This window comes from Rasamsonia emersonii (genome assembly GCF_000968595.1).
Source record: "Rasamsonia emersonii CBS 393.64 chromosome Unknown ctg1118621760459, whole genome shotgun sequence".
Classification (NCBI taxonomy): domain Eukaryota; kingdom Fungi; phylum Ascomycota; class Eurotiomycetes; order Eurotiales; family Trichocomaceae; genus Rasamsonia; species Rasamsonia emersonii.
In genome coordinates this window covers 1-24,022 of record NW_013562985.1, presented here as the reverse complement: position 1 = coordinate 24,022, position 24,022 = coordinate 1, and the positions used below count along the sequence as shown (strand labels likewise).

Below are 24,022 nucleotides of genomic sequence, written 5' to 3'. Positions count from 1 at the left end.
TCTGTTGACAATCGTTGTAACTGACATATGATACGAACAAAGAGATTCTTTGCAATCCTGGCTGGTGTTCACCACAGCAGGCCTGTTGCAGACGCTCCAATCCTCGACCTGGCCATATATATCCATGACTCAATTATACAGAACAGGCTATGTGCCTGTAATCACAGGAGAAATGTCCCCCAATTGGCATGTATCCGCATCCTAAATCTCACATTTTTAGTCGGCTTTGTCAAGAGAACAATTCAGCTCTCTAATCAGACGAGGAGCCCGTGAACCAAGTACTGATGAATTCAGAAGCTGAAGGTAAACGAGTGAAGGCAAACTTTATACGCGCAGCGATCTGATTTAATAATACTAGTCATCGACGAATTAACGTATATACACATCATTAGGTACTGTCTGTTCATCTACAGACAGCGTATCAATATCATAATTCATACACACAGCAAAAGAACAGCCTATGAATGACCCTGAATCCGCTTCTGATCCCGAATCCGTTTCTTATCCCGAATCCGCTTCAGATCCCGCGAGCCAATCCCCCTCGCAATCTCCTGCAGCCACGACGGCAGCCCCCGGAGGCTGGAGTAGAAGCTCACGCGGCCGGGGATTATCACCTGCCCGCTGTTGCCGGAGAGAATGTGCTTGACGATCGCCGCCGAGACCTCGCCAGGCTCCATGATGGGCTGCCGGAAGCGTGAGCCCGCGTCGGTGATAGGCTTGATCAGAGGCGTGCGCACCCACATTGGGTGGATGATACTAACACTGTTAGAAAGACCTGACTGATATAACGACGTCTGGGATGATTGAAGGGCTCACCTCGTCCGGACTTTCTTCGCGCCGTGCCAATACCGCAGCTCCTGCGTCAGGCCCTCGTGGAAGGCCAGCGCACTGGCCTTGGTGCACGCGTAGTCAACCATCTCGCCGACGGCGACGAAGCTGGCCGCGCTGGCCACGGTGACGATGTGCCCGTGGTTGCGCCGGATCATGCTGGGCAGGAACTCCTTGACGGTCACAAAGTGCGCGATCGTGTTGACCTCGAACGTCTTGCGGATTGTCGCCTCGGGCTTGTCCAGGATGGTGCCCTCGTGGCCGACGCCGGCGTTGTTGATCAACACCGTCGGATCACCGTGCGCCTTGCGGATTTCCGCCGCCACGGCCTTGACATCTTCGGACGAGGTCACGTCGGCGCGGTAGAAATAGACATTGGGTGCTGCGACGAACGAGTCAGTAAGAACGACACATTGGGAGGTGTTGGATACGAACGCAATGGATCCTGCGGCTCTCGGATGTCGACGACGACGACCTTGATGCCTCGCTCGGCCAAGTCGGCGGCGACCTGCTTGCCGATGCCGCTGCAGCCACCCGTCAACAGCACCAGCTCTTTGCTCCAGTCCCAGTAGTCCGACTGCCAGTTGTTGAGCACCAGCCGCGAGAGCGTCCGGTTGATGTGTCGCAGGATGCTCAGGGCCAGCAGGGCTGCCAGCAGTTTGCGGGTGAGCGGCGAGCTGAGGGCCCCTTGCGCCCGCACGGGCAGCTTCTCCACTGCTGCTGCGGGGAGGCGCTGCAGGAGACTGAGAGCCGCGTCCATTGTGTATGCGATTGTCGACTATTTAACTGTGGACTTGCTGCAGGTTGATTTTCGCAACATCCATGCAGGGGCTGGTATTTAAGGCGAGCAGTTGTCAGAGCTAGCCGTCAAGCCTCGGTCCGCCCACATGAAACGCGCGATCCACCAGGAAGGCGCGCGACAGCAGCACAGTCAAATAAGTTGGGCTTCATCTCCAAGAAAGCAGCCATCGCATCTCCAGCCGAGGTTCACGTGAGTCCGCATTTGTTGGTTCAACGTCAATTAAACAGTTGAAGCATGAAATAGAACTCATCCGTCGAGCCAATCTCGTTGCGAAGCAAATTCGTGTTGCCGAGGCATCTGCAGAGATCGTCAGCACTCTAACTATCTCAACTGCATTACTCAGCCTCAAATCGCCAACAATGATCGTTGTACAACTCTGACCAAATCATCAAGCATTACGCAAACTGTTATTGCGTATTGAGAAAATATGCTTTGTTGATAGATGCTCACTTATATATTTGTCCGACGGTTGATATCTTCATCATCTATAACACAGCCTCGTCCACTTCAGGTGCTAAACACTCATATTCGATATTCGATACGGACCTTCTATCACACTTCACTGTGATTGACCGACTCATCGAACGCAATACCCCCCATCAATGACAATATCCGCCCCGGTCGTGTACGAACTCGCATCGCTGCACAGATACACATACGCCCCCTTCAGCTCTTTGGCCTTCCCCTGGCGGCCTACAGGAATCATGTCCTTCCACATGTGCTGGATATTCTGCGGAACGAAATCCGACAGCCCCGTGTCGATATACCCCGGCGAGATGCTGTTCACGCGCGCAAAGTCCCGCCACTCGTTCGCCAGCGACCGCGCCAGGTGGATGCACCCGGCCTTCGCGACGTTGTACGACGTCTGTTCCTGCGGGTAGTTGGCGATGTGGCCCGACATGCTGGCCGTGATCACCAAGCTGCCCGTGCCCCGTTCCTTGAAGTGCGCGCCCACTGCCTTGGCGCAGTGGAAGGCCCCCGTGAGGTCCGTCTGGACGACGTCGTTCCAGTCCTCGGCGGTGCCGTCGAGCACGCCGCTGCCGGCCGTTCGCCCGGCGTTCGCGATGAAGGCGTCGATCTTGCCAAAGTCCGCGATCACTTCCTTGACCAGGCCCTCGACTTCCTCCCAGCGGCTGATGTCGCATTTGTACGCCTTCGCCTGCACCCCATACGTCTCCCGCAGCTGCCGGGCGTTCTTCTCGCCGCCCTGCTGACGGGTCGAGTACGTGATGGCCACGTCGGCGCCCATCTCCGCGCAACCCCGTGCTGCCTCGACGCCCATCCCGCGGGGACCGGAGGCGCCAGTGACGACGACCACCTTGCCTTTGAGGCTGAAGAGGTCGTGGAGACTGTCTGCTGCGGGGATCGAAATGGGCATGATGGTGCGTCGGATTAGGGGATCGTCGAAAGGTAGGAATTCCAACGAAAGAAGTGATTCACTGATCTATATAAGGCCACCCCATTGTCGTCATCTGGCTCTCGCTCAGCGAGTATTCCGGGAATGACACGCTGCTTAGTGGTGCATGATGTCAGCTCGGAGTTTGTGATTATTAACATCAGTATCGACCATGGGAAGAAATTAGAGTTGAATTGCCGCAGAGAACCAGGACCAGATTTTGGACGCGAACTTTGCTCTGCCAGTCAAATGCCAGAGAAACATGTATGGATATCGAGTTGAGCTTATCGGCAACAGTAATAACCAAGAATCAAGGATACGCAGCACGCGAATCATCCGTGGCACTGGAGGATATCTAGAACCAGGAGCTTAGTTGCAATCAGCTTTAGAACTGCATTCAATTGATCATCTTGTTTGTCTTCTGAGCCGAAGTCGAATTGATGGGCGGAATTTAGCAGAGTAACCTGCGTGAGACAATCACATCTGGAGAAGGCCGCCTAGCGAGCAACGAAGATGCGGTGGTATACATCTCTCATTTCTTATCGCCAAGACACCGACGACAAGGAATCGAATAAAACACCTCGAATACGAAGGCGCCGTTCAAAGTTGAGCCACTGCCACTGAAGTTACTAATTATGCAGCAGAACAAGCCACAAAACGCCAGCAGAAGCCAATGTTGCGTCTTTTCCTAATCGGGATAGGACACGCCTGGCCACGTGGGAGGTTGTCACATGATTGTCTTTGAAACTGTTTCATCTTAAAACTGTCTGAACAAAACTCCTCCGTGCAAGGGACATACGAGTCGCCTTTAGGTGCGGTGTGACCTGTGTAATATATGTATGACGGAAGGGGCGCATGGATGGTGATGCTTGGGATATCCTCTTTGGTCTAGGGCGCAATCTAATGCATTATCTATCGATTAGCGTACTGGGTAAATAAAACATCGCCCTATCCAGACATCTCGGTGACACCCGGGCCCACCGAGTCCCCCAGTTGGCCCTGTCTTCCAGGCCTTTAAGAACCCCGCGATACTCCGCAGTAGAGAGCCTCGTCCGGCTAACTAGCTGCTAATAACCGACCGACCCCGTTCGTTCTTTTAGCCTGGCAGGCACCGTCGTTCGTTTCTCAACGTGCGCTCGACAGAGGGCTTCAAGCCTGTACACTCTTATCGATTGCGTCTGAAGTCATTCGCTCGATTTTCCTCACCATGTATCTGTATAAAACCCTTGTCTCCTTCCTTGTCGCGTTGTCCCTCATTGCGGGATGTGCCAACGCTGCACAGCAGCCAGAGGATATTCGGAACGCATGCGATGGACTCGCATCGGCTACTTACGGTCTCAAAGACCTGGTGCTGTCAATGAATTCGACGTCCAAGTCTGGAAACATGAAAGTAAGAGCCTTGTCCGCTCTATCCTCATCTCCGCAACGTTAAATTAGCGACTGAGTGCTGAAACTTGGACTCTGCAGGACGTGTACAACCAATTCGACACTATCTTCGACCAAACTCTGGAAGAGGTTGGTGCCATGAGCGGATCTGCGGTCATTCAGCAGCAGGATTCCATGCAGATTGTTTACGAGGCTTTCTCGAATGTGAGTAGAGATTTTCCTGTCAATGCGCTACGATGAATTCAACAGAGATGTGCTAATTTTCGACCAGTTCGTGGAAAGTCTTTTTGAACTCATGGACGCGCTCACTCAACGAGCGCAGACTTTCGTGAACATGGACCAGTATAGCAAGTACGGAATTCCGTCTGAAATTCGGGCGCTCTCCGGAGTTGTTGATGTGAGACTTCCTGAACCAGAATCAGTTTTTGGTCAGAGCTGTAACTGACACTGTTACCTTGCAGTCGTATTTCTTCAATCTGATCGCCATCTTCCCAAGCAACACCTCTTACAACCCGCAGGCCAGCGACCAGAAAGGCCAGGTCGACAACCACTTCCAGCAGGCTATCGATGCATTCCATGCCATTCAAGGAAATCCCCAGCTCACTGTGCCGCTCTGAGGAGATTGTACACCTTTAGTACCAGTGAGTTCGATAAAACTCTTGCAAAGGAATGTTCCCAACCAGCCAGGTAACACACGTGAGAGCGCAGTATGACCTTAGTCGGATGGACGTGATGGATGGGTAATGAAAATAATTTTCGTTGCATTGTACAACATATAATGTCTTTTTAGGCCTGTTGTAATCTGATTCCACATTTGTCACGTTGAAAAATTGTTCATAAGAATACTTACCTGTGGCAATGAATGCCACTGTATACTAGTATGCATTGGTGAGTCGCCGTTGCCAGTCAAAATGCCGGGTTGTTTATCCTGCTACACTGTTCCGGTGTTGTTCTTCGCTTTGAAACGACTGTTTTACATCTGTCATCATGGACGTATCCTAATACGGACGAGTACGAATGATCACAATTGCGTTCTTGGCGTTATCTTTCCTCCTGAGTAGCTAACAATCAAGTGCTGCCCATGTAAGTCCACTCGAGTTCTTCAACATATATTGTTCTGCAGATCTCAACATACGGATGCTAGTTTCTGGGTCTTCTCCACTAGAGCCAGTAGATTATTTTACGACTGCATGATTATTTCACTTGTTCCTGCAGACAATCCGATCCTTGCTGCGATCGCGGGGAGTTGAGCGTCTTGCTTGAAGTACTCTGTATCGACGATCACTCCGTTTCCTAATTTTTTGTCTAAGTTTAATTCGGATAGTCTCGGCTAAAAGCCGGGTGGTGCAGAGTATGAATCTGAAACATAGCAAACTTAACTATACTAGGCTAGGCAGTCAGTTTAAGCTGCAGACGTCGTAAGGATCTCCTTGCAGGAATATTGCTGCTCAGGGTCCTTGCAGAACGCACATTCATCTGGGTGTACTCCGTACTCTGTAATAATTTCTCGAAGTCGATCATTATTTCTCTGCGACCATTATTTCTCTGCCGAGAATCTGGCCTATTGCGGCCGGTTACAGACCGCTGTTTTCAGCAAGGATAGAAGTATACGTGCGTAACCATGCCAGCTTGGACCTCTTGTCAATGATGTTGGGGATTTACTTGGATGTGCTACACTGTACGAGTTTTCACTGGCAACAGAACAGCTTTATCTATGACTTTTGGCGCTCCTATTCTATATTCTAAGTATGGAGGGAAAAGCTTCCCGTGGTGACGAGAACTGCTTGACGTAGTATTTGGATTTCTAAGTTTACTTGTTGCGTTCTATTCCGTCGTGGGAATTAGGCCGTCTCTGCGATTTAAAGTACGTACACACATCATTGGTACCTCTAGCCCTGACTCCGACAATATTACCAATTCTAACTGGGCACCGTCCTGGTCGAACTGAAAGAGGTGTCTCCTAGTAGCGAATTGAAGAATGACATGTTTTTCTCCTCTTTCATGCTCAGATTGAGGACTAATATGAACTCAGCTGATATGAGTATGGCCGGTGGTGTCTTCTTGCCAGGTGCCAATGCGTTACCCGCAAATACGTAAACAGATTGGGGAGACATGCACTTAATTATATATAGTATTTCCATTTGGTATACAAAGCTACAGTCACACGTAGACCAGTTTTAGAAAAAAAATAAAACTGTGCATAGTAAGTCGCATTTTGTTCGCGATGTCGACACTGCCGGGTGTTGTCTGAAAAAAATATATTTTAAATGTCAGTGAATCGTCAGCCAGAGAATTTATGTAAATAGTAATGATATGAAGGTGCAACGAATTCATCAAAATACAGAGTAACTACTAATAAAAGGAAAAGAAAAAAAATTTCTTTATTTTTGTTTTCCACGTCAAGTTTGCATAGAAAAAACCTGCTTCGCTCGACTTATCTTGCTTACTTTTCATGTTTCTTGTTACTTTATCTTTTTTTTTTCTACTATTTTTCTATTAAAAGTTACTGCGCTGCGCATCACACTAAAAAAAAAAAATACTTCAGTTACACAGCACAGTCGGAGATTTAGATTATGCATTACTGTATCCAACAGGTGATACTTTTTTTCTTGGATTGATCATCCCACTTAGGTAGTATGTCGTTGCTACGTACAAAATGTCATGAAGATCGGAGGATAGTCTAAAGGGAGAGGAGGAGAGAAGAAAAGGAACGTTACACGCAGTTCCATCTCTTTTTATCGTGTGTCATCTCATCCGTCATCACTTGAAATTCATGGAACAGTCATATCACCCCTCCGAAAGGACTAATTCTAGCAGATGCTAAAGCTCGTTCGTCTAAACGAAAAGCAGAGCGAGACCAATCATTCCTGCAAAAGCTGCAGCTCCCTTGCTCACGCCGATCGAAGCAGCCGCGTCAGCTGCAGGAACGCTCGTTGACGAAGAACCGGCACGTCCAGTCGAAGAAAAGGTGCCTGTGGTAGTAGTGAGAGTGGTGCCAGCAGAAGTGCTTGCGGTCGACGAAGATGAAGCGGTAGTGGTAGTGCTAGAAGCAGCGCCTAGAAATGCGGCTGTGAGTGAATTGTTCCAACCTACAGGCCTACGAAGCAAATAAATGATCTTACTTGTGGAGCTCAGGGCAGCGGAAGACCCAGAGGTAGATGTCACCGACGTCGACGCCTCAGAGGTCGATGAGGCAGAGGTCCCCGTACTGGTGGAAGATGCAAGGGAGGAAGAGGAAGAGGAGCTGCTGGACGCACCCTTTTCGACAGTGAAGCCCTGGGAAGTAGCGAGCGTGCCGGAGGAGTCGATGATTTGGATCTCATACCCAGACCTGGAATCACTATTAGCATCGAATATAACTGTGTCTGAGAGTCGAGACGCGTGACTTACCCGTTGGGAACGCTGGGATTCGGTTGCGTGGTGTATTCGCCTGACGCAGTCTTTACATTATCTGCGATCTTGATCTGATAGTTGGTGGACTTGTTGAGCAGAATGATGCTGACATAGGAAGGGTCATTCGGGCTGCTGGTGAACTTGATGGTCTGCGGCGTCGAGAAATCCCACGTGGTGCTCGACGTCGGCTCGGTGATTGAGATGGCCAGCGCCGAAGAAATGAGGTTCAGCGCTGGAAGAACAGAGAAGAAGCGCATTTTGGGTGCTGCTTTGGATAGCTTGGCTACAGCACTGCCGTGAGCAATTTCTTGGACAGAAGAAATTGTTTCTAGTCAATGAAGAATTTGATCAAAGTGAAGGTGCCGGACGAGAAGAAGATTATTATATATCAAGTCCAGACAAAATATCAACATCTCATCTTCCTGCTCGCATCCAGCAGCATCGATCTTCGAAGAAATTCGACTGACGCGTTACCGATCTGGCTATTCCGAACCATGGTGGGCCGCAGCCCACGTCGGCGAAGTGTTGATAAGAATAGAATTCTGGTTGGAGGACGAGCTCCCGAGCTGAGGCAAGGGATGCCAGACGATACACATCTCCCCGGTACCACGCTACCGTTTTACAAAAATACCGCGCTAGATGTCGTCAATGGCGTTCGAATTCGACCACGGATGCATGGCCAAGCTTCTAGCTCCTTCAGCTGTCAGCAAGCCTTGTGGGCCCGCTGGTCTGTGCGGTCTGAGCTGTCGGCGCCACGCTTGATATCGCTCGACCAGCAGATTGGATGCGCTCCACTGTAATCCAAAATTAGACCAGCTGCGGCCATCGAGAAATTGCTCATCCTCGATTGACAATTCCTCATCTGCACTCAACTCGTGTTCCGAGTGTTCCGACAGTCTGAATGCTATATCGAGGCTGTTGTGGTTGATGCCAATCGGAATTCCGTGAACTCAATTGCGGAAAATTTGTAGATCCCGGACGTGTCTGACGCTTTGAAATTATCATATGCAAAAGTTGCCGAGATTGTATATGATAAGTCAGAGGATGAATTACGAATCAAGGTTCAAAGTCCTTTCTTTTATTCAAATCAGCTCCAGTTTTGATTTTTCCTTTTCAGGCCACCATACTTTGCCCATTGCAGATAATGCAGGATGTCGATGATGATCGACAGAAATAACCCAGGGAAACGAAGGAAAGACCCACCATATCGAGTCACGGTTTGCAGTAGATTATTCGTATCTCGCCTAACACCGCCACTTTCAAGGTCAACGTTCATAGACAAGGTGTCACAAGCTAGCTTGAAAGTATAATTTTTATATTTAATTGAATAAGAGATAGACTTCGAAGAAAAAATTTATAATTTTCTATAACTTTGTCCGTGGCATCATCGTATCAAATAATACTCCAACACGAAAATATATATTCGCGGTAACCAAGGGCGTGCGACATTGTGCGGTTTTCCACCCATTATATATTATCTAAATGAATCCAGCACAACAAAAGAAAGGAAATATAAAAAAAAAAACGAAGAGCGTAAATGAGAGAGTGAGAGAGAGGAAAGAAAAGCGAAGACGCAGAAGGAAAATAGAAGCTAGTACATGAGAGGTTTAGAAATGCCATCATCCTACCACCATACTCTCACAATTGCAGAAGGGTGAAATACCTCTCAAACGGGAAAGCCCATGACAAGGAACAGGGTGCTCGACACCGCGTACAGGACATTCAGCAAGTCGGATGATGTTGACAGGGAACCATCGGACTTCTTCGGCGACGTACCAGAACTGGAATTTCCAGACGTCGCCGGCTGCGCCTCGTGGTGTCCGCAGAGGTCGGAATAAATATTGAGGCTGTCAGTAGGATAGTAAACTCTCGGTCCGCCGTCGTGGAGGTCCACATCCAGATTGCCGTTTTCGTCGGTGAGGACTGTCTGGCATGAAAGGATCTCGGTGACACTCTGTCCCGGTTGGAATCCTGTGCCGGTCGCATTCAGTACGATCTTGGTCTCGACGTTGCCGTCGGGGTATGTGCCCAAATTAGACAAGACGCTGATAACTTGATTGCCGACAAAGCCTTTTCGCAGGGCAAGAATGTGGGTGCTGTTATAGATCGGATACATGATGAAGGTGAGATAGTCGTTGCCTGGTTCGTTGGCTGCCGTGAACTGCGTCCCATTGACCGCAGCGTATGATCGGAGGCGATTCAGGGACTTTACCAGGAAGGGGAGAGACGTTGTGTTCCACGAATAATCAGTGAGCCAGAGCGCTTCCCGATTGACGGGATTGTATGCGCCTGACAAATGTTGTTCTTCGCCATAGTAAACTACCCCAATTAGCTTCAAGAGATTGGTTACATGCGGAGTACTTGTTTACTTACAGACGGGTATTCCATCACCAAGGAGATTGAAGGTTATGATGTTTCGGGCCAGCTTAAATGAACAATTAGAACACAGAAATGAGAGGTATCTTGGCAAAGGTGAGACGCACAGACAAGTCTTGGGTATAGGATGCGAAGCGAGGAACATCCTGGTTCTCCGTGAAGGTCCCTAATGCAAATATGTCCTATTGAGATTCAGTTCGTATTGCTTTAGTCTATGGTATGGTATTCGGATCATACCTTGCATTGGATCATGATAAACTCCATAGCTCGAACGACAGTGTTTAGGTCGCTAGCAGTGTCATTGAAAGATTCCGTCAGGATATAATACCTGTGCAAAAATAAGCAGGTCAACTGCAAATTCAGAGATCATGATGCACAAACAGAGGATAATTCAAGAGGCCATTGAGACCGTCTTGCAGAGGGCACAACTCGGTAGCATTGCGCGTACTACCTTCCCCGATGCAGAAGACTCCAGCTGAACTATTGAAATCAGGCCAGAAACCGGGGTCAACGTTGAATACACTGTCGATACGCAATCCGTCCACTGAGAATAGCAATTAGATCTACTATGCCATTACAAAAGTAAATAAAGACACAATGGAAAACACTTACCTGAATAATTAGATACCAGCTCCGTGATCCAGAAATAGAGCATGGATGCTACTTTGTCATCTTCGGTTCGTACGTCTGGAAGCGATACTATCGTATCCCCAAGCCAGCACTGTTTAGGAGTAATATTAGCAATTAATCCATATTGCATAAAAACTGCAATACTAAGCTATGCAAGTACTTACATCAATGACGCAGGTTTCATTCAATGGATCATCCGACAGGAGTCGATATGGGTGGAAATACTCCTCGCTGTTGAAGGGGTTGAACTGGCTGTAATCGACCGTCGATGCATTTCCAGCCCAGGCCATGTCATTGACGACGACATCTAACATCAAGTACTGAATCGGTGTTACGACTTGTCAGTATGCGACAATATATGACAAAATGGGAAAGCGTAGATATATTAATGCAATATCGTCACTTACCATGCCACGAGCATGGAGAGCATCGGAGAGCGCCTTGAGGTCTTCGGGGGAACCAAAATGGGAGTTGATGCTATAGAGATCTCTCGGCCAATACCCATGGTATGCTAACAGATTGAATAGCTGAGTTTAGTATATTATTGAACGCAACACAAGGATCATGTGTCAGAGGCAAGGGTTGCTGAGCACCTGAAAGATCCGCCGTCCTCTCCATTATTTGTGATTGTACTGGTGATATCCAAATCTGTGAATTGTGACTATCTCAGTTTCCAGTTGCAGGAATTTCGAGCCTGCGGATTCGAAGATCCGATGAATCTGAGCGCACTGGGACATGTATAGAAGTGGCATCTTACTGCTGAAAACCCCAAATCTTGGATATAATCCAACTTGTTGATGATGCCTTGGAAATCTCCTCCACAGTAGTATCCCTCTTGGGCATCACATGGAGCAGTGGTCGAGTTATCCGAGCGGGCAAAGCGATCAGTCACGATCTGATAGATGGATCTGGATATCCATTGGTCTCTGGATGCCGCCTGGACGAGCGAGGTACAGGCTGCGAACGCAGCCAATGCTACCTTTCCCAAGGCCATCAGACCGACTCGTAGCAGGAACTAAAGGAAGCAGCTGACGGTGTCGGACAAAGCAGGTAAGAGAGGTTGCAAGTTGTTGCGACTAATCCGGTGGCTGAAGACATCTACTCTCATTGCTTACGCTACGCCAAAGATCCTCTTGGCGGTATATTATACTTTTCTTTGTATTTTAGATATTAGGTACGTTTGTTTAAGGGCTGTCTGGTATCGCGGGAGCCACGTTGGCGTTGTCAATTGTCTTGGAAGGGGGTCGATTGAATAGCATATCGGTAACAGTCGTTGCGCAGAACAAGATATGCAAGGGAAAAGATCGTCATTATTGGAAGGACCGCGATACAACACGATAAGCCGGTCACTCCGTGCGGAAAAAAAAATCATAACTTGGGTGGCGGTTCATATCAACAAACCACAGTTACATGGATGGAACACGGCCACCTTTTAGCATTGCTCATACTGACACGTTCTCGCGTCTTTTCGTGACGATGGTACTATTGGTCGATAACATTGAAATGAGGACGTTGGTTGGTATCTGTGGCAACTCTTTGCTTCTTCCAAAGCGCGCAATTGCAGCCCGATGCACGCAGACCGAGCATGGATGTAGATAAGAGGAGCACATGGCTCCGCAGCTCCAAGACTAACTCCCTGGACGAGCTGAGCCCTGTGTAGCCGTACGGAAAATTGAATCATCTCATCAGAAATTAGACTCTTTTCGACATGCGTACTCGCACAGCTTCCTCCCGCGGGAATTTCCAGTTGCAGCCGACGCGGAGATAGATCTCTGGCAGAGCAAGCTAACAGCCGCATGTCTTACTCGTACAGTGCAGTACATGTGCATACATTTATGTCAAGTACCAACCTGGCGGTGTATGAGAGTTCATGCCGGCAGTGCAGAGTGGAACCAACTGATCAGGCACTTTTACATATTCGTACTCAGCCTCGCAAGCGTTCCATTATGGAGGCGGAAACGCAATAAAAATAGGATTTGCACTGTCGATCCGCAATAGCCGCTGTCTCGTCCCGAGCAGCACTGATTGAGGCTGATGCCCTCGCATCTTCATTGCAGCAAAACGCAGAATCAACGACGCAGAGAACAATACCCGTATTTATTCCGTATCCATCTATCTATATATCTTTTTATAAAAGAGGCCTAGACTGCGCCTTGATCGGCTGTGCGTGCCAGCGGCCTTCTCCTGGTGTGTTATCATGATGCCGGACAATTACTATGACGTTGGCGAGGCAATAGTGCAGATACCGTCATTTCGCGTTATCTTGTTTCACGGTATTACCTTGTATCACCATATGTAAGGACCATGATCGGCCACGTATCGAGCACTGCCAGCCCTATCCACGATGTCCAAGGAGTCGGATCTTAGCGGCTGATCGCATTTCCCTGCTGAGGCCGATCCACTTGGCTGAAGCTTGAAGCAGGCGGGCCGTCAATCAGGGACCCGGCATTCCGATGTAGTGATCCACATGGCTGGCTGTCTGCGTCGGCCGGCCGTGCCATTATTGTTGGCGAGCCGTTCGCTAGACCGCTTGGAAGCCGTGTAGATTGTTGGACTGAGGACGCCGGCCGGAATTCCGATAATCCCAGCTAGGCCGAGTGACGGACGACAAATCGACTCGACACTCGGAAACTGCGCCTAATTGGGCAGTAGATGCATGGCGAACGATAAGTAGCCTGTCACTAGGAAAGATGCCAATAGGCTGAGCACTGAATCCGACGGTTCTAGGCTACCCATTCGAGCACAAGAGGTTGATGCTGGCACTCTCGCTGGCCAGATCGATGCATGAAGCTCCACTTGGCTGCGGCGCCATCCACCCTTAGCACGCAAGGCTCGCCTGGGCACCAATATCAGATTTATCAGAAGACAGCATTACACATATCGCCAAACATGAAGGTACCATGAAGCAGCGCAGCTAATAGTATCATGACCCTAGCTCAGCCAGGAGATCTCCAGCCACCCCGCAGCCGCGGCGCAGTAAACATAGTACCTAAAACAGTCAGCCGTCCAGCAGCAGCTCGCGGACATTACAGATTAGCGAAAACAATGACGAATATTATAGGACAACGCACTAGTTCTTCAAGGGCGCGACAAGAATAGAAAGCATCAGACCCCCGAACGCAATATACTCCGCGGGGAAGGCTCCCACTAGCTGCTCGTTGGCCATTCAAACACATCAGCTGCTTGTAAGTCATCTCTTGCGTCTGTGGCTTTCCACGATTTCTTCGTTCTTCTCGACACTCTCCCGCCAAGAGGAATACGAAATTCGATGTCTTGACCTTGCTATAACCTCTGCAAGTATCATTTCTTTCCTTTTGTAATCCTATCGTTGCTGGCACAGAAGGGGATTAAAGGCTGTTTGCCGTTCGAACAATCTTTCAGCGGCAACATCTTTCTTCTTCCTCTCCAGGAGAAGAAGAGCGCTGTACAGGTGAAGGTCATTGCGGAATGAAGCTCCTCAACCTATTAGCCAGGTCTTTTTCGATTCTTGCACTATTAGGTGTCTTAGTATCTGCGCTTCCCTATGACCCAGAACAGACCAGCTGGAACCTGAACCAAAATGCAGCAGCGACGAATCCGTTGGAATATTGGGGTGAATGGCCAGACCACACGTATCAACCGTCTCCAGAGAACTGGCGATTTCCCTTTTACACGATCTTCCTCGATAGATTTGTCAACGGCGACCCTACCAACGACGACGCAAATGGCACACAGTGGGAACACGACCTAACATCCAACCAATTCCGCCATGGAGGAGACGTTCGGGGGTTGATGGATACTTTCGACTACCTGCAAGGCATGGGCATAAAGGTGGGAACGAAACTTTGACGCGGAAGAAGGCGCTTGCCAGACGCTTACTCTGGCGATATAGGGAATCTACTTGGCTGGAACGCCTTTTATTAATGAGCCCTGGGGTGCGGACGGTTATTCACCGCTCGATTTGACCCTGCTCGATCATCACTACGGTACCCTCGATGACTGGCGCACAATGATCTCTGAGGCCCACCGGCGTGGCATGTACATTTTGTTGGATAACACCTTCGGGACGTAGGTCGCAACCAACTGCGAATATAAAAAAACTTGTCGCTGACAGACTGAAGGCTCGGGGATCTCATTGGATTCCAAGGCTACCTAAACACATCGGCACCCATCAACCCCTACGAGTACAACTACGTGTGGAAATATGACCGTCGCTATTTCGATTTCCAACCAGGAAACGACTGGATGGATGTGTGTGAATGGGAATATCCACGATTCTGGAAGGATGATGGTTCTGGACTCACCAATACTACTCTCGTAGCTGGTTGCCGAAATAGCGAGTTTGACCAGGTATTCATCCGTGTTAAAACCTTCTATCCTTGTTCAGTATTTTTGCTGATGCTGTCTCAGTACGGGGAGATTCCATCATTCGGTAACTATACTGAGTGGCAGGCACAAATAGCCAAGTTCGCCTTTGTCCAGGATCGTTTGAGAGAGTGGCGACCAGATGTCCTCCAAAAAATCAAGCATTTTTCCTGCCTCACCATCGCCATGCTTGATATCGACGGATATCGTATCGACAAAGGTATCCAGGTGACTCTTGATGCTCTTGGTGAATGGTCTGAATACATCCGTGATTGTGCGCGCCAGTATGGGAAAGAGAACTTTTACATACCGGGAGAAATCGTATCAGGCAATTCTTTCGGCGCACTCTATATTGGTCGCGGGCATCAGACCAATCAGACGGTACCAAACATGACTGAAGCCGTCACCATGACAAACAAGTCGATCCCAGATTTGTTTTTGAGACCTGCTGAGCAGTCAGCATTGGATGGCGCGGCGTTTCATTACACCTTCTATCGGGCGCTGTGTCGATTCCTTGGGTAGGTGTTCCTTTCTCTCGCAGATCCAGAGATAGTCTTCTAATCTTTCTCAAGGCTGGATGGCCTATATGCCGCCGAAGGTGACCCCCCACCGAACTTCATCGCCACATGGAACGGCCTACTTGAGACGAATGACATGGTGAATCCGAATACTGGGAAGTTCGACCCAAGGCATTTATATGGAACATCAAATCAGGATGTCTTCCGGTGGCCAGCCATCAAGAACGGCACCGAAAAGCAGGTCTTGGGACTCTATATAGTAACCTTGTTGATGCCCGGCGCACCACTACTCAACTGGGGTGAGGAGCAAGACTTTTACCTGTTGGATAACACGGACGACAATTATTGTAAGCACCTGGTCCTACGACATCGAATTCTCATTTTCACTAACCATTTATAGTATTCGGTCGTTCCCCCATGTCATCTGCGCAAGCATGGCAGCTACACGGATGTTACCGCGTTGGCGCATCGAAGTACTACGACTTCCCCCTCGACAGGGCCCTGAACGGATGCTCCGACGATAGTACCAGCCTTGACCACCGCGATCCGTCTCATCCTATACGCGGCATTCTCAAAACTATGTTTGAGATACGCCAGAATTACCCTGTACTAAACGACGGGTATTATCTGCAGCAGCTTTCGAATAAAACATACAACATTTATCTACCGGGCAGCGGTGGAACACCCACTGAGACCGGCATGTGGAGTGTAATGCGATCGAGGTTTGTCGGCGTTCAGGACTTTACCGGTATCGGCCAGGGAAATCAGACCGTCTGGCTGGTGTACCAAAATGACAATCGAACGATCGACTACCAGTTCAATTGCACGGGGGAGGATCCATTAATCTCGCCATTCGATGCTGGAACGACGGTCAAGAACCTGTTTCCACCATTCGACGAGTATACGCTGGTCAACAGTTCAACGAAACTTGGGTACGTTTACTTCCGTGGTTTCATAACCATCAGTATTGACTTGAGCAGACTGGAGGGATCAGAAAAGTTCAACGGTTGCCTGCCACAAATGACGATACCTGCCTGGGGGTTCAAAGCCTTCGTTCCTAAAGATAAGTTCATTGGCCCAACGCCATATATCACCAAGTTCACTCCAGGCCACGACGCGCGCCTGCTTTCAAGGGTCTCAACGGGCGAGACAGTCAAGATCGGCTTCCAATTTTCCCAAGAGATGGATTGTGACAGCATCACGAAATCACTGACTGTCCAGTCAACCGCCCTCGACAACCAGGTTGCCCGCTTCAACACGAGCACGGTTTCCTGTGGTCCGATTGCTGAAACTCAAGTGGCTTCCTGGCCCGGAGCTCTGACTAGTGTCTACAACTACGAAATCGAGCTTGTGAATGTATTCCACGGGGTGCATGAAATAACTGTCAACAACGTCAGCAATAAGTACGGAAATAGCTCAACGAACGTGAGTTCTCATAATCCTCTCACTTGTCATATTCTAACCACTCTGGCAGTCCGTGGACCATTTCATCTTTCGGATTGGAGACACAGACAATCCAATAGTGTGGCCGCAACTTGCGAACTATAGCCGAACTCTTCTATACCAGGACTCTTCCGGCGACGGGACTTTGTGGGTCGCCCACAAGGCCCCTGGTGCAGATTTATGGCGGTATACGCTTGACTTTGGCTCCTCATATAGCGACTGGATGCCATACGAGGGCGGTAACGTGTCCATCCCTCCCAAGAATTGGACTGGAACCCCAGCTCAGGCCTGGTCGGGTGAGCATATCATGGTCCAATACTGGAGCAAGATCGCCGCGAGTAGTGATCATTACCAGCATGGCGACGCAGATTGGACCTACAACCCACCACGACGCTTTCCGAATTTCTGGATTGAAGGAACATTCAACCAATTCGGCTATGATTCTGGTTACCAGAATCAGATGAGCTTGAGCAATATTACCGGTCGATGGGAGATTCATTTTATGTCGGAATGGCCGGCGCAAGTATCATTTAATGCTTGGGGCATGGACCCAGATGGCGTTCCTGACCAGACTCAGGCATTTGGTGACATTGACGGAGACCATGTTCTTGACCGTGTTCCACCGATCACATTGCTCAGCAACTTTTTCAATGTCACCAACCCTCCTCCCTGGCCTAAGCTTGCATACATGCTTTCGATCGATGATGGCAACCTGCGCGTCTATGCCACCCCCGTTGGGTCACAGGTGGTCCAGATGATGCTTTTCATCCTGTTGGCGGTCATACCTCTGGGTGCTGCTGCGGCTGCTGTGTGGATCTATCTGAAAGCCTTCTATCAAGTGAAGTTCAACGAAGTCGGTGTTTCCGAGAAGAAGTCAATCTTCCACCGCTCCGGCAATTCTGTAGCGAATCGTGATCCGGAATCAATCTCGCTACACTCTCTGAAGCCGGTCCTAGCATTTGTAACCAAACTCGTCAAACCTCGGAAGCAAGCCGAATTCAACGAAGCGCCTCCCGCTGCCAACGCGGATAACCGCAGAACTGTGCTCATTGCAACCATGGAGTACGACATCGAAGACTGGGGTATAAAGATCAAGATCGGCGGGTTAGGAGTCATGGCGCAGCTTATGGCTAAAAACCTGGGTCATCAAAACCTGATTTGGGTTGTGCCATGTGTTGGAGATATCGACTACCCTATCGACCAGAAGGCTGATCCAATGATAATTACCATACTGGGCAACTCATATCAGGTCGATGTCCAATACCATGTTCTCCGGAACATCACATATGTCCTCCTGGATGCTCCTGTTTTCCGAAAACAGTCCAAATCAGATCCGTACCCCCCGAGAATGGACGACCTTGACTCTGCCATCTACTACTCTGCCTGGAACTCCTGTATCGCGGAGGCCCTCAAGAGATTCCCCGTCGATCTTTACCACATTAATGATTACCATGGTGCGGCTGCTCCATTACACTTGCTTCCAAACACCATTCCTTGTTGTCTCTCTCTCCATAACGCTGAGTTTCAAGGGCTATGGCCGATGAGGACAGCAAGGGAATGTGATGAGGTCTGCCAGGTTTTCAATCTTGATCCAGCAATTGTCAAGAAATATATCCAGTTCGGGGATGTATTCAACCTCCTGCATGCCGCGGTGAGCTATTTACAGATTCATCAGAATGGATTTGGGGCAGTCGGCGTCTCGAAGAAATACGGCAAGAGATCATACGCCCGCTACCCAATATTCTGGGGCCTAAAGGAAATTGGGTCATTACCAAATCCTGATCCTTCAGATACTGCCGACTGGAAGAGAGGTGACAATGTCACCCAGAAGGATGTTCATGTTGATCCAGAATTCGAAGCGAAGAGGCGAATTTACAAGCGACAGGCACAGGAATGGGCTGGTTTGAAAGTGAACCCCGATGCAGAACTCTTTGTGTTTGTTGGTCGCTGGTCCATGCAAAAAGGGATTGACCTCATTGCCGACATCTTCCCGTCTATTTTAGAGAGTCATCCCGACGTTCAGCTCATTTGTGTCGGACCAGTCATCGACTTATATGGCAAGTTTGCAGCGATTAAATTGGAGAAAATGATGGAGTTATATCCTGGACGGGTTTATTCAAAGCCTGAATTCACGGCCTTACCTCCATTTATTTTCAGTGGTGCTGAATTCGCCCTAATACCGTCAAGAGATGAACCGTTTGGTCTGGTGGCGGTGGAGTTTGGTCGTAAGGGAGCCCTCGGAGTCGGGTCGCGGTAAGGATTTCTTGTTTCGTAAACTGTGTTCTGCTTTCTGACTTGTCGACAGCGTTGGTGGCCTGGGACAGATGCCTGGGTGGTGGTACACGATGTAAGTTCTCTTCTGGGTCCGATCCGGCGAACAAGCTGACGGCTTTTAGCGAATCCATGACGACAAAACATTTGATCCACCAGTTCAAGCTTGCCATCAATGAAGCCTTAAGCTCCAAGCCTGAGACACGTGCAATTATGCGTGCCCGCTCAGGGAAACAGCGTTTTCCGGTAGCGCAGTGGGTGCAAGATCTCGAAATCCTGCAGTCCACCGCGATCGAGAAGCACAGGAAATACTCCAAGCAGGCCGATAATCAGTTCTGGAGGTACTCTGCAACCACCCTGGTGCCATCACCAGACAGCCTTTCGAGTCGTCCACGGAGCAGTGGAACTCAAACACCGCCTGCAGACTCGATGTCTCCAGATATGTCACGTTTCGGATACAGAAGAGGTCCAGGCCATACCAGAAACAGGTTAAGCAGGAGGATCAACTCACAAGTCACTGCAGGGGCCAGTTCCACTGCAGAAGAGGAATCAATGGACGAAGACGGTAGCACTGTTTACTACGGCGACCAAGAAGTTGGAGCACCACGGCCGGCTCGTATGCGGCATCTGCAGAGCAGAATCGCATTTACTCTGGATGATCCCTCCGACGACCGCGATCCTCCCTCAAATATAGGGGACAGCGTCGTTTATTCTCGTCCTGACTCGCCTGTCGCATTTTCTGGAATGAACACGTCCTCAGGCCTTCTTACTCCTCCCGGCATCAATACGCCAAGCAGGCTTAGCACTGACGACAGTCTGCTAAATCCTCCTCTCTCAGCTAGAAACCGTCAATCTTCTAGCATGAGCCTTGTCAGCGTCGAAGGAATTGTAAAAGAAAAGCAAAACTACAACCTTCAGAAAGTCAGCCCATTCTTCACCGACGCGAACAACGAGTACGCGAGAAACTTCCAGCGGAAGCTTGAAAAGCTCAACGGGAAGAACTCGGAGGACCAGCTTTGCATTGAGGAATATCTTGAGAAGAGCGAGAAAGATTGGTTCAACCGATACCGTGATGTCAAATTGGGCAAGTCTCCTGTTAGTACTCCAGCCTCGTCTGTTTTTCGCTTGAAGATCAACGGCGCCAGCCCACCTCAGACTCCGAACCGTGATTCTTTTCAAGAGGAACGAGTTGTAGATGAGTTCCTTCTTCCAAAGGATTACGTTCCGCCGTCTGGTCTCAGGCGCCTTCTTCTGCGGAGAATCGGGGACTGGCCGTTCTATTCGATTCTCCTTGCCTTCGTGAGTAATTATCCCGTCTGCATCCATATCTTAAGCTTACATTACTACAGGGTCAGATAATCGCTGCCAACTCATATCAAATTACATTGTTGAATGGTGAGATTGGTCAGACCGCCGACAAGTTATACATCGTTGCTACAATCTACCTGATATCGTCAGTCATGTGGTGGACAGCGTTCCGCATGCTCAAATCTGTTTACGTTCTTTCTATTCCATTCTTGGTAGGCCACCTTATACAACTATTTTGCTTAGTTTTGACTGACATTCGATAGCTCTACGGTTTGGCTTTCCTCTTTGTTGGGTTGGCTCCTGCGGCCACGAGCAGCACCAGCCGGTTTTGGATTCAGAATATGGGAACGGGTTTCTACGCGTTCGCATCTTCAAGCGGATCTATATTCTTTTCTCTGAACTTTGGAGACGAAGGTTGGTGATAACGTTTATCTGCTGCTTCGCATGCGCTAATTCTTTAACTAGGTGGAGCATCCACGACCTCCTGGGTCTATCGGGCATGTGTGGTTCAAGGAACACAGCAGATATTCGTTAGCTTCCTCTGGTACTGGGGAAGCTGGATGGCTTCAGTGAACCAGCACGGCTCCACGCAGTACAGCCTAGTAAATTCAAGTCCGCATGTGTTGATTGGTGTTGGAATCGCTGTCGCATGCTTTTTATGGATAATCGGAGCTATGCTCTTTTTCGGACTGCCCGAGTACTACCGACAAGTACCCGGAGAAGTGCCCACCTTTTACCGGTCAGTGTTTCGCCGGAAAATCGTGCTGGTATGTGGACGTCTCTGGACTACTTAGATGGTTATGATGACTGACTCTCCGCAGTGGTTTTTCTATGCGGTTTTCGTCCAGAATTACTGGCTTTCGCCGCCGTACGGGCGTAATTGGATGTACCTCTGGACGAGTCAGCACGCGAAGCCATGGGAGATTATCATTTTGGTCCTGTTTTTCTTCATTCTGGTATGGGCACTAGTCCTTTGGATATTCGGCACGCTCTCAAAGAGACATGCTTGGTTTATCCCGATATTCTCTATCGGACTTGGTGCCCCGCGCTGGGCGCAAATATTGTGGTCAACATCCAATATCGGAGCCTATGTCCCATGGGCTGGTGGACCGGTTGCAAGTGCTCTCGTTGGACGAGGTCTCTGGCTTTGGCTAGGCGTGCTTGACTCTCTTCAAGGGGTCGGTGAGTATCTGCCCATGATGGAATTAACCTAGGAAAGCGATCATTCGTTACTGACGCCATATAGGCTTCGGCATGATTCTTCTGAATACATTGACGCGCTTCCACATCACTTTCACCCTTCTCGCTGCCCAAGTCGTCGGTTCCATTGCTACAATTCTCGGACGCGCTACAGCACCAGACAAGCTGGGCCCCGGAGATGTCTTTCCGGACTTCTCTGCAGGGGTAGGAGCAGGACTCACCAAGGCAAACTTCTGGGTTTGCCTGCTGTTTATGCTCTCGATTAATGTCCTATGCTTCATGTTTTTCCGCAAAGAACAATTGCAAAAGCCATAATTACAGTGTGATATATGGCGACGGTTACGACACATCCATCTCATATGTTTGAACATTGCAGGGGCTGTCATGCTTATTTCAGTCTGCAAATGAGTTTCGTCACAGACTTTCTTATCTGTCTGATAGTCGCTAGCGTCTTCGTTTTCTGAATTGTACTACTGTCGTTACTTATGACTCTGAAGCATTATCTGGTGGGCCTTTTTTTTTTCCTCGAGAGATTTTTTTTATATTGTTTATTTTTGTCAATGTGACACCGTTGTATTATAGTCTTCTCTAAATATTTCTTCCAAAAGCAGGTCTTGAAGTGTACTGGAAAGTTTCGAATCGGAATTATTTATAGACATTCGATATCTTGTCATCCCAGCATAGTGTTACAAATGAGATAATAATTTGCTACCTCAGGATGAATTTTAACTCTAGTTCCCCGAATCTGTATTTATTGGTAAAGATTGACTTGGTTGGTACTCTCTTATGCATTCGTGCAATGAAGCAGGACATCTCCTCTGTCTCTCCTGATGCAGACAAATAATCTTTTCTCATACAACATATCTTTTCACGCTTAAGCCAGAAGCTCGCGTCTTGTCTTCAGACGCATACCTTTCAAGCAACATCAGACCTCGCGATTGGAGGCTTGATTGATATCATCAATATGAGCAACTTGCGCCGTTTCTGCTACCTTGCTGGCTCTGTCGAACGTGGTCAAAGCTGTCACGGCATGAGAATGGATTAACAATTGGATTACATATTGACGAAGACGTCGCTTGAAGAAGTAGAAAACAGTGCGACTCGAAGGTCGAATCTAAGTTATCTACAGGCGGTGAGGGGCGGCAATGATCCATCACGTGATCACTCCGAGCCCGAATCCTGACACTACCCCCCCTTTCAAGCCGCGAGCTCCTGCGAGCTGAACGGCGCAGTGCTGGTGCAGGTGCAGGTTTATCGGGGTAACTCTCATGGAACTCCTTCTGCGCGTCTAATCCATCGACATGCTCTATGGGTTCCCACGTTGCATCCTTAATATCCCAACCGCTCCATTTTACCAGGTATTGAATGTGGCCGTAGTGCCTCCTCGAATCAAGTATCTCGTCAACCCGGTAAACTACCTGGTTATCGACAATCACGGGGCCTGGATTCTCAGGCCGTTGGCCGGTAAGCGGATCCGTGGCGGCAGGGCGGAGGAGATTAGTATGGAAAACAGGGCGCATTCTCATCGTTGAAGGTAATTCGAGCTTATAGACTAGTGGACTAACCACCTGTACAATAGGGTAAGGACCCAGCCATAGAGAATCAAGCTTCTTGGTAGGTCGGCGGGTGGTAATGTTCTTACTACTTAACCAGACTTCGTCCCCAACTTGGTAGCGAGGTGCGGGGGTTCGTCGTCGGTTAGCAGAGTCCTCATACTTGGCCTGGGCGTAGTGCATCTCTTCTTGCAGTCTCTGGTGGATTTCGAGCAGTCTCCGCACAAAGTTGGCGGCCGGTTCATCTTTGGGGGGCGAGACAGGGAACTCCATACCCATCCGGGGGTGGAAGCCATAGTTAGCAAAGAAGGGGGACATCCCTGTTGTTTCTGAATCATGATTGTTATGAGCGAACTCGGCAAGAGGGAGCCATTCCTCCCAGTCATCTTGCAGGTAGGCACAGTAGGCACGGAGATAAGTCTCTAGGACTTCATTAAATCTTTCGGGTTAGGGTTAGGGTTAGGGTTAGGGTTAGGGTTAGGGTTAGGGTTAGGGTTAGGGTTAGGGTTAGGGTTAGGGTTAGGGTTAGGGTTAGGGTTAGGGTTAGGGTTAGGGTTAGGGTTAGGGTTAGGGT

The 24,022-nt window shown here is 49.1% G+C and overlaps 6 protein-coding genes across 6 annotated transcripts; 2 read left to right on the top strand and 4 right to left on the bottom strand.

Moving 5' to 3' along the window:
- Window positions 1-458: 458 nt before the first annotated feature.
- Window positions 459-3,008, bottom strand: T310_6843 (L-xylulose reductase; the record flags this gene model as incomplete). Its single annotated transcript, XM_013470350.1, has 4 exons — window positions 459-756; window positions 817-1,606; window positions 2,081-2,106; window positions 2,290-3,008. 4 exons carry the CDS (start codon window positions 3,006-3,008, stop codon window positions 459-461), a joined length of 1,833 nt encoding a protein of 610 aa, XP_013325804.1.
- A 1,225-nt stretch (window positions 3,009-4,233) lies between these two features.
- Window positions 4,234-5,029, top strand: T310_6842 (Uncharacterized protein; the record flags this gene model as incomplete). The annotated part of the gene is made up of 3 exons (XM_013470349.1): window positions 4,234-4,416; window positions 4,494-4,616; window positions 4,835-5,029. The coding sequence occupies 3 exons, from the start codon at window positions 4,234-4,236 to the stop codon at window positions 5,027-5,029; spliced, it is 501 nt and encodes a 166-aa protein (XP_013325803.1).
- Window positions 5,030-7,247: 2,218 nt separating this feature from the next.
- T310_6841 (Uncharacterized protein) lies at window positions 7,248-8,062 on the bottom strand (the record flags this gene model as incomplete). The annotated part of the gene is made up of 2 exons (XM_013470348.1): window positions 7,248-7,743; window positions 7,803-8,062. The coding sequence occupies 2 exons, from the start codon at window positions 8,060-8,062 to the stop codon at window positions 7,248-7,250; spliced, it is 756 nt and encodes a 251-aa protein (XP_013325802.1).
- A 1,409-nt stretch (window positions 8,063-9,471) lies between these two features.
- On the bottom strand, window positions 9,472-11,805 carry T310_6840 (Alpha-amylase; the record flags this gene model as incomplete). The annotated part of the gene is made up of 9 exons (XM_013470347.1): window positions 9,472-10,124; window positions 10,179-10,230; window positions 10,289-10,363; window positions 10,419-10,509; window positions 10,563-10,725; window positions 10,794-10,902; window positions 10,976-11,131; window positions 11,219-11,338; window positions 11,569-11,805. 9 exons carry the CDS (start codon window positions 11,803-11,805, stop codon window positions 9,472-9,474), a joined length of 1,656 nt encoding a protein of 551 aa, XP_013325801.1.
- A 2,453-nt stretch (window positions 11,806-14,258) lies between these two features.
- Window positions 14,259-22,210, top strand: T310_6839 (Alpha-1,3-glucan synthase; the record flags this gene model as incomplete). Its single annotated transcript, XM_013470346.1, has 15 exons — window positions 14,259-14,621; window positions 14,683-14,858; window positions 14,912-15,140; window positions 15,201-15,673; window positions 15,728-16,020; window positions 16,074-16,605; window positions 16,654-17,098; window positions 17,148-19,369; window positions 19,422-19,463; window positions 19,513-20,686; window positions 20,737-20,907; window positions 20,959-21,109; window positions 21,161-21,462; window positions 21,517-21,877; window positions 21,942-22,210. 15 exons carry the CDS (start codon window positions 14,259-14,261, stop codon window positions 22,208-22,210), a joined length of 7,203 nt encoding a protein of 2,400 aa, XP_013325800.1.
- Window positions 22,211-22,820: 610 nt separating this feature from the next.
- T310_6838 (Retrovirus polyprotein) lies at window positions 22,821-23,871 on the bottom strand (the record flags this gene model as incomplete). The annotated part of the gene is made up of 2 exons (XM_013470345.1): window positions 22,821-22,915; window positions 23,085-23,871. Coding segments are annotated over 2 exons (882 nt in total), but the record flags the coding sequence as incomplete, so codon positions are not given.
- Between the last annotated feature and the right edge of the window lie 151 nt (window positions 23,872-24,022).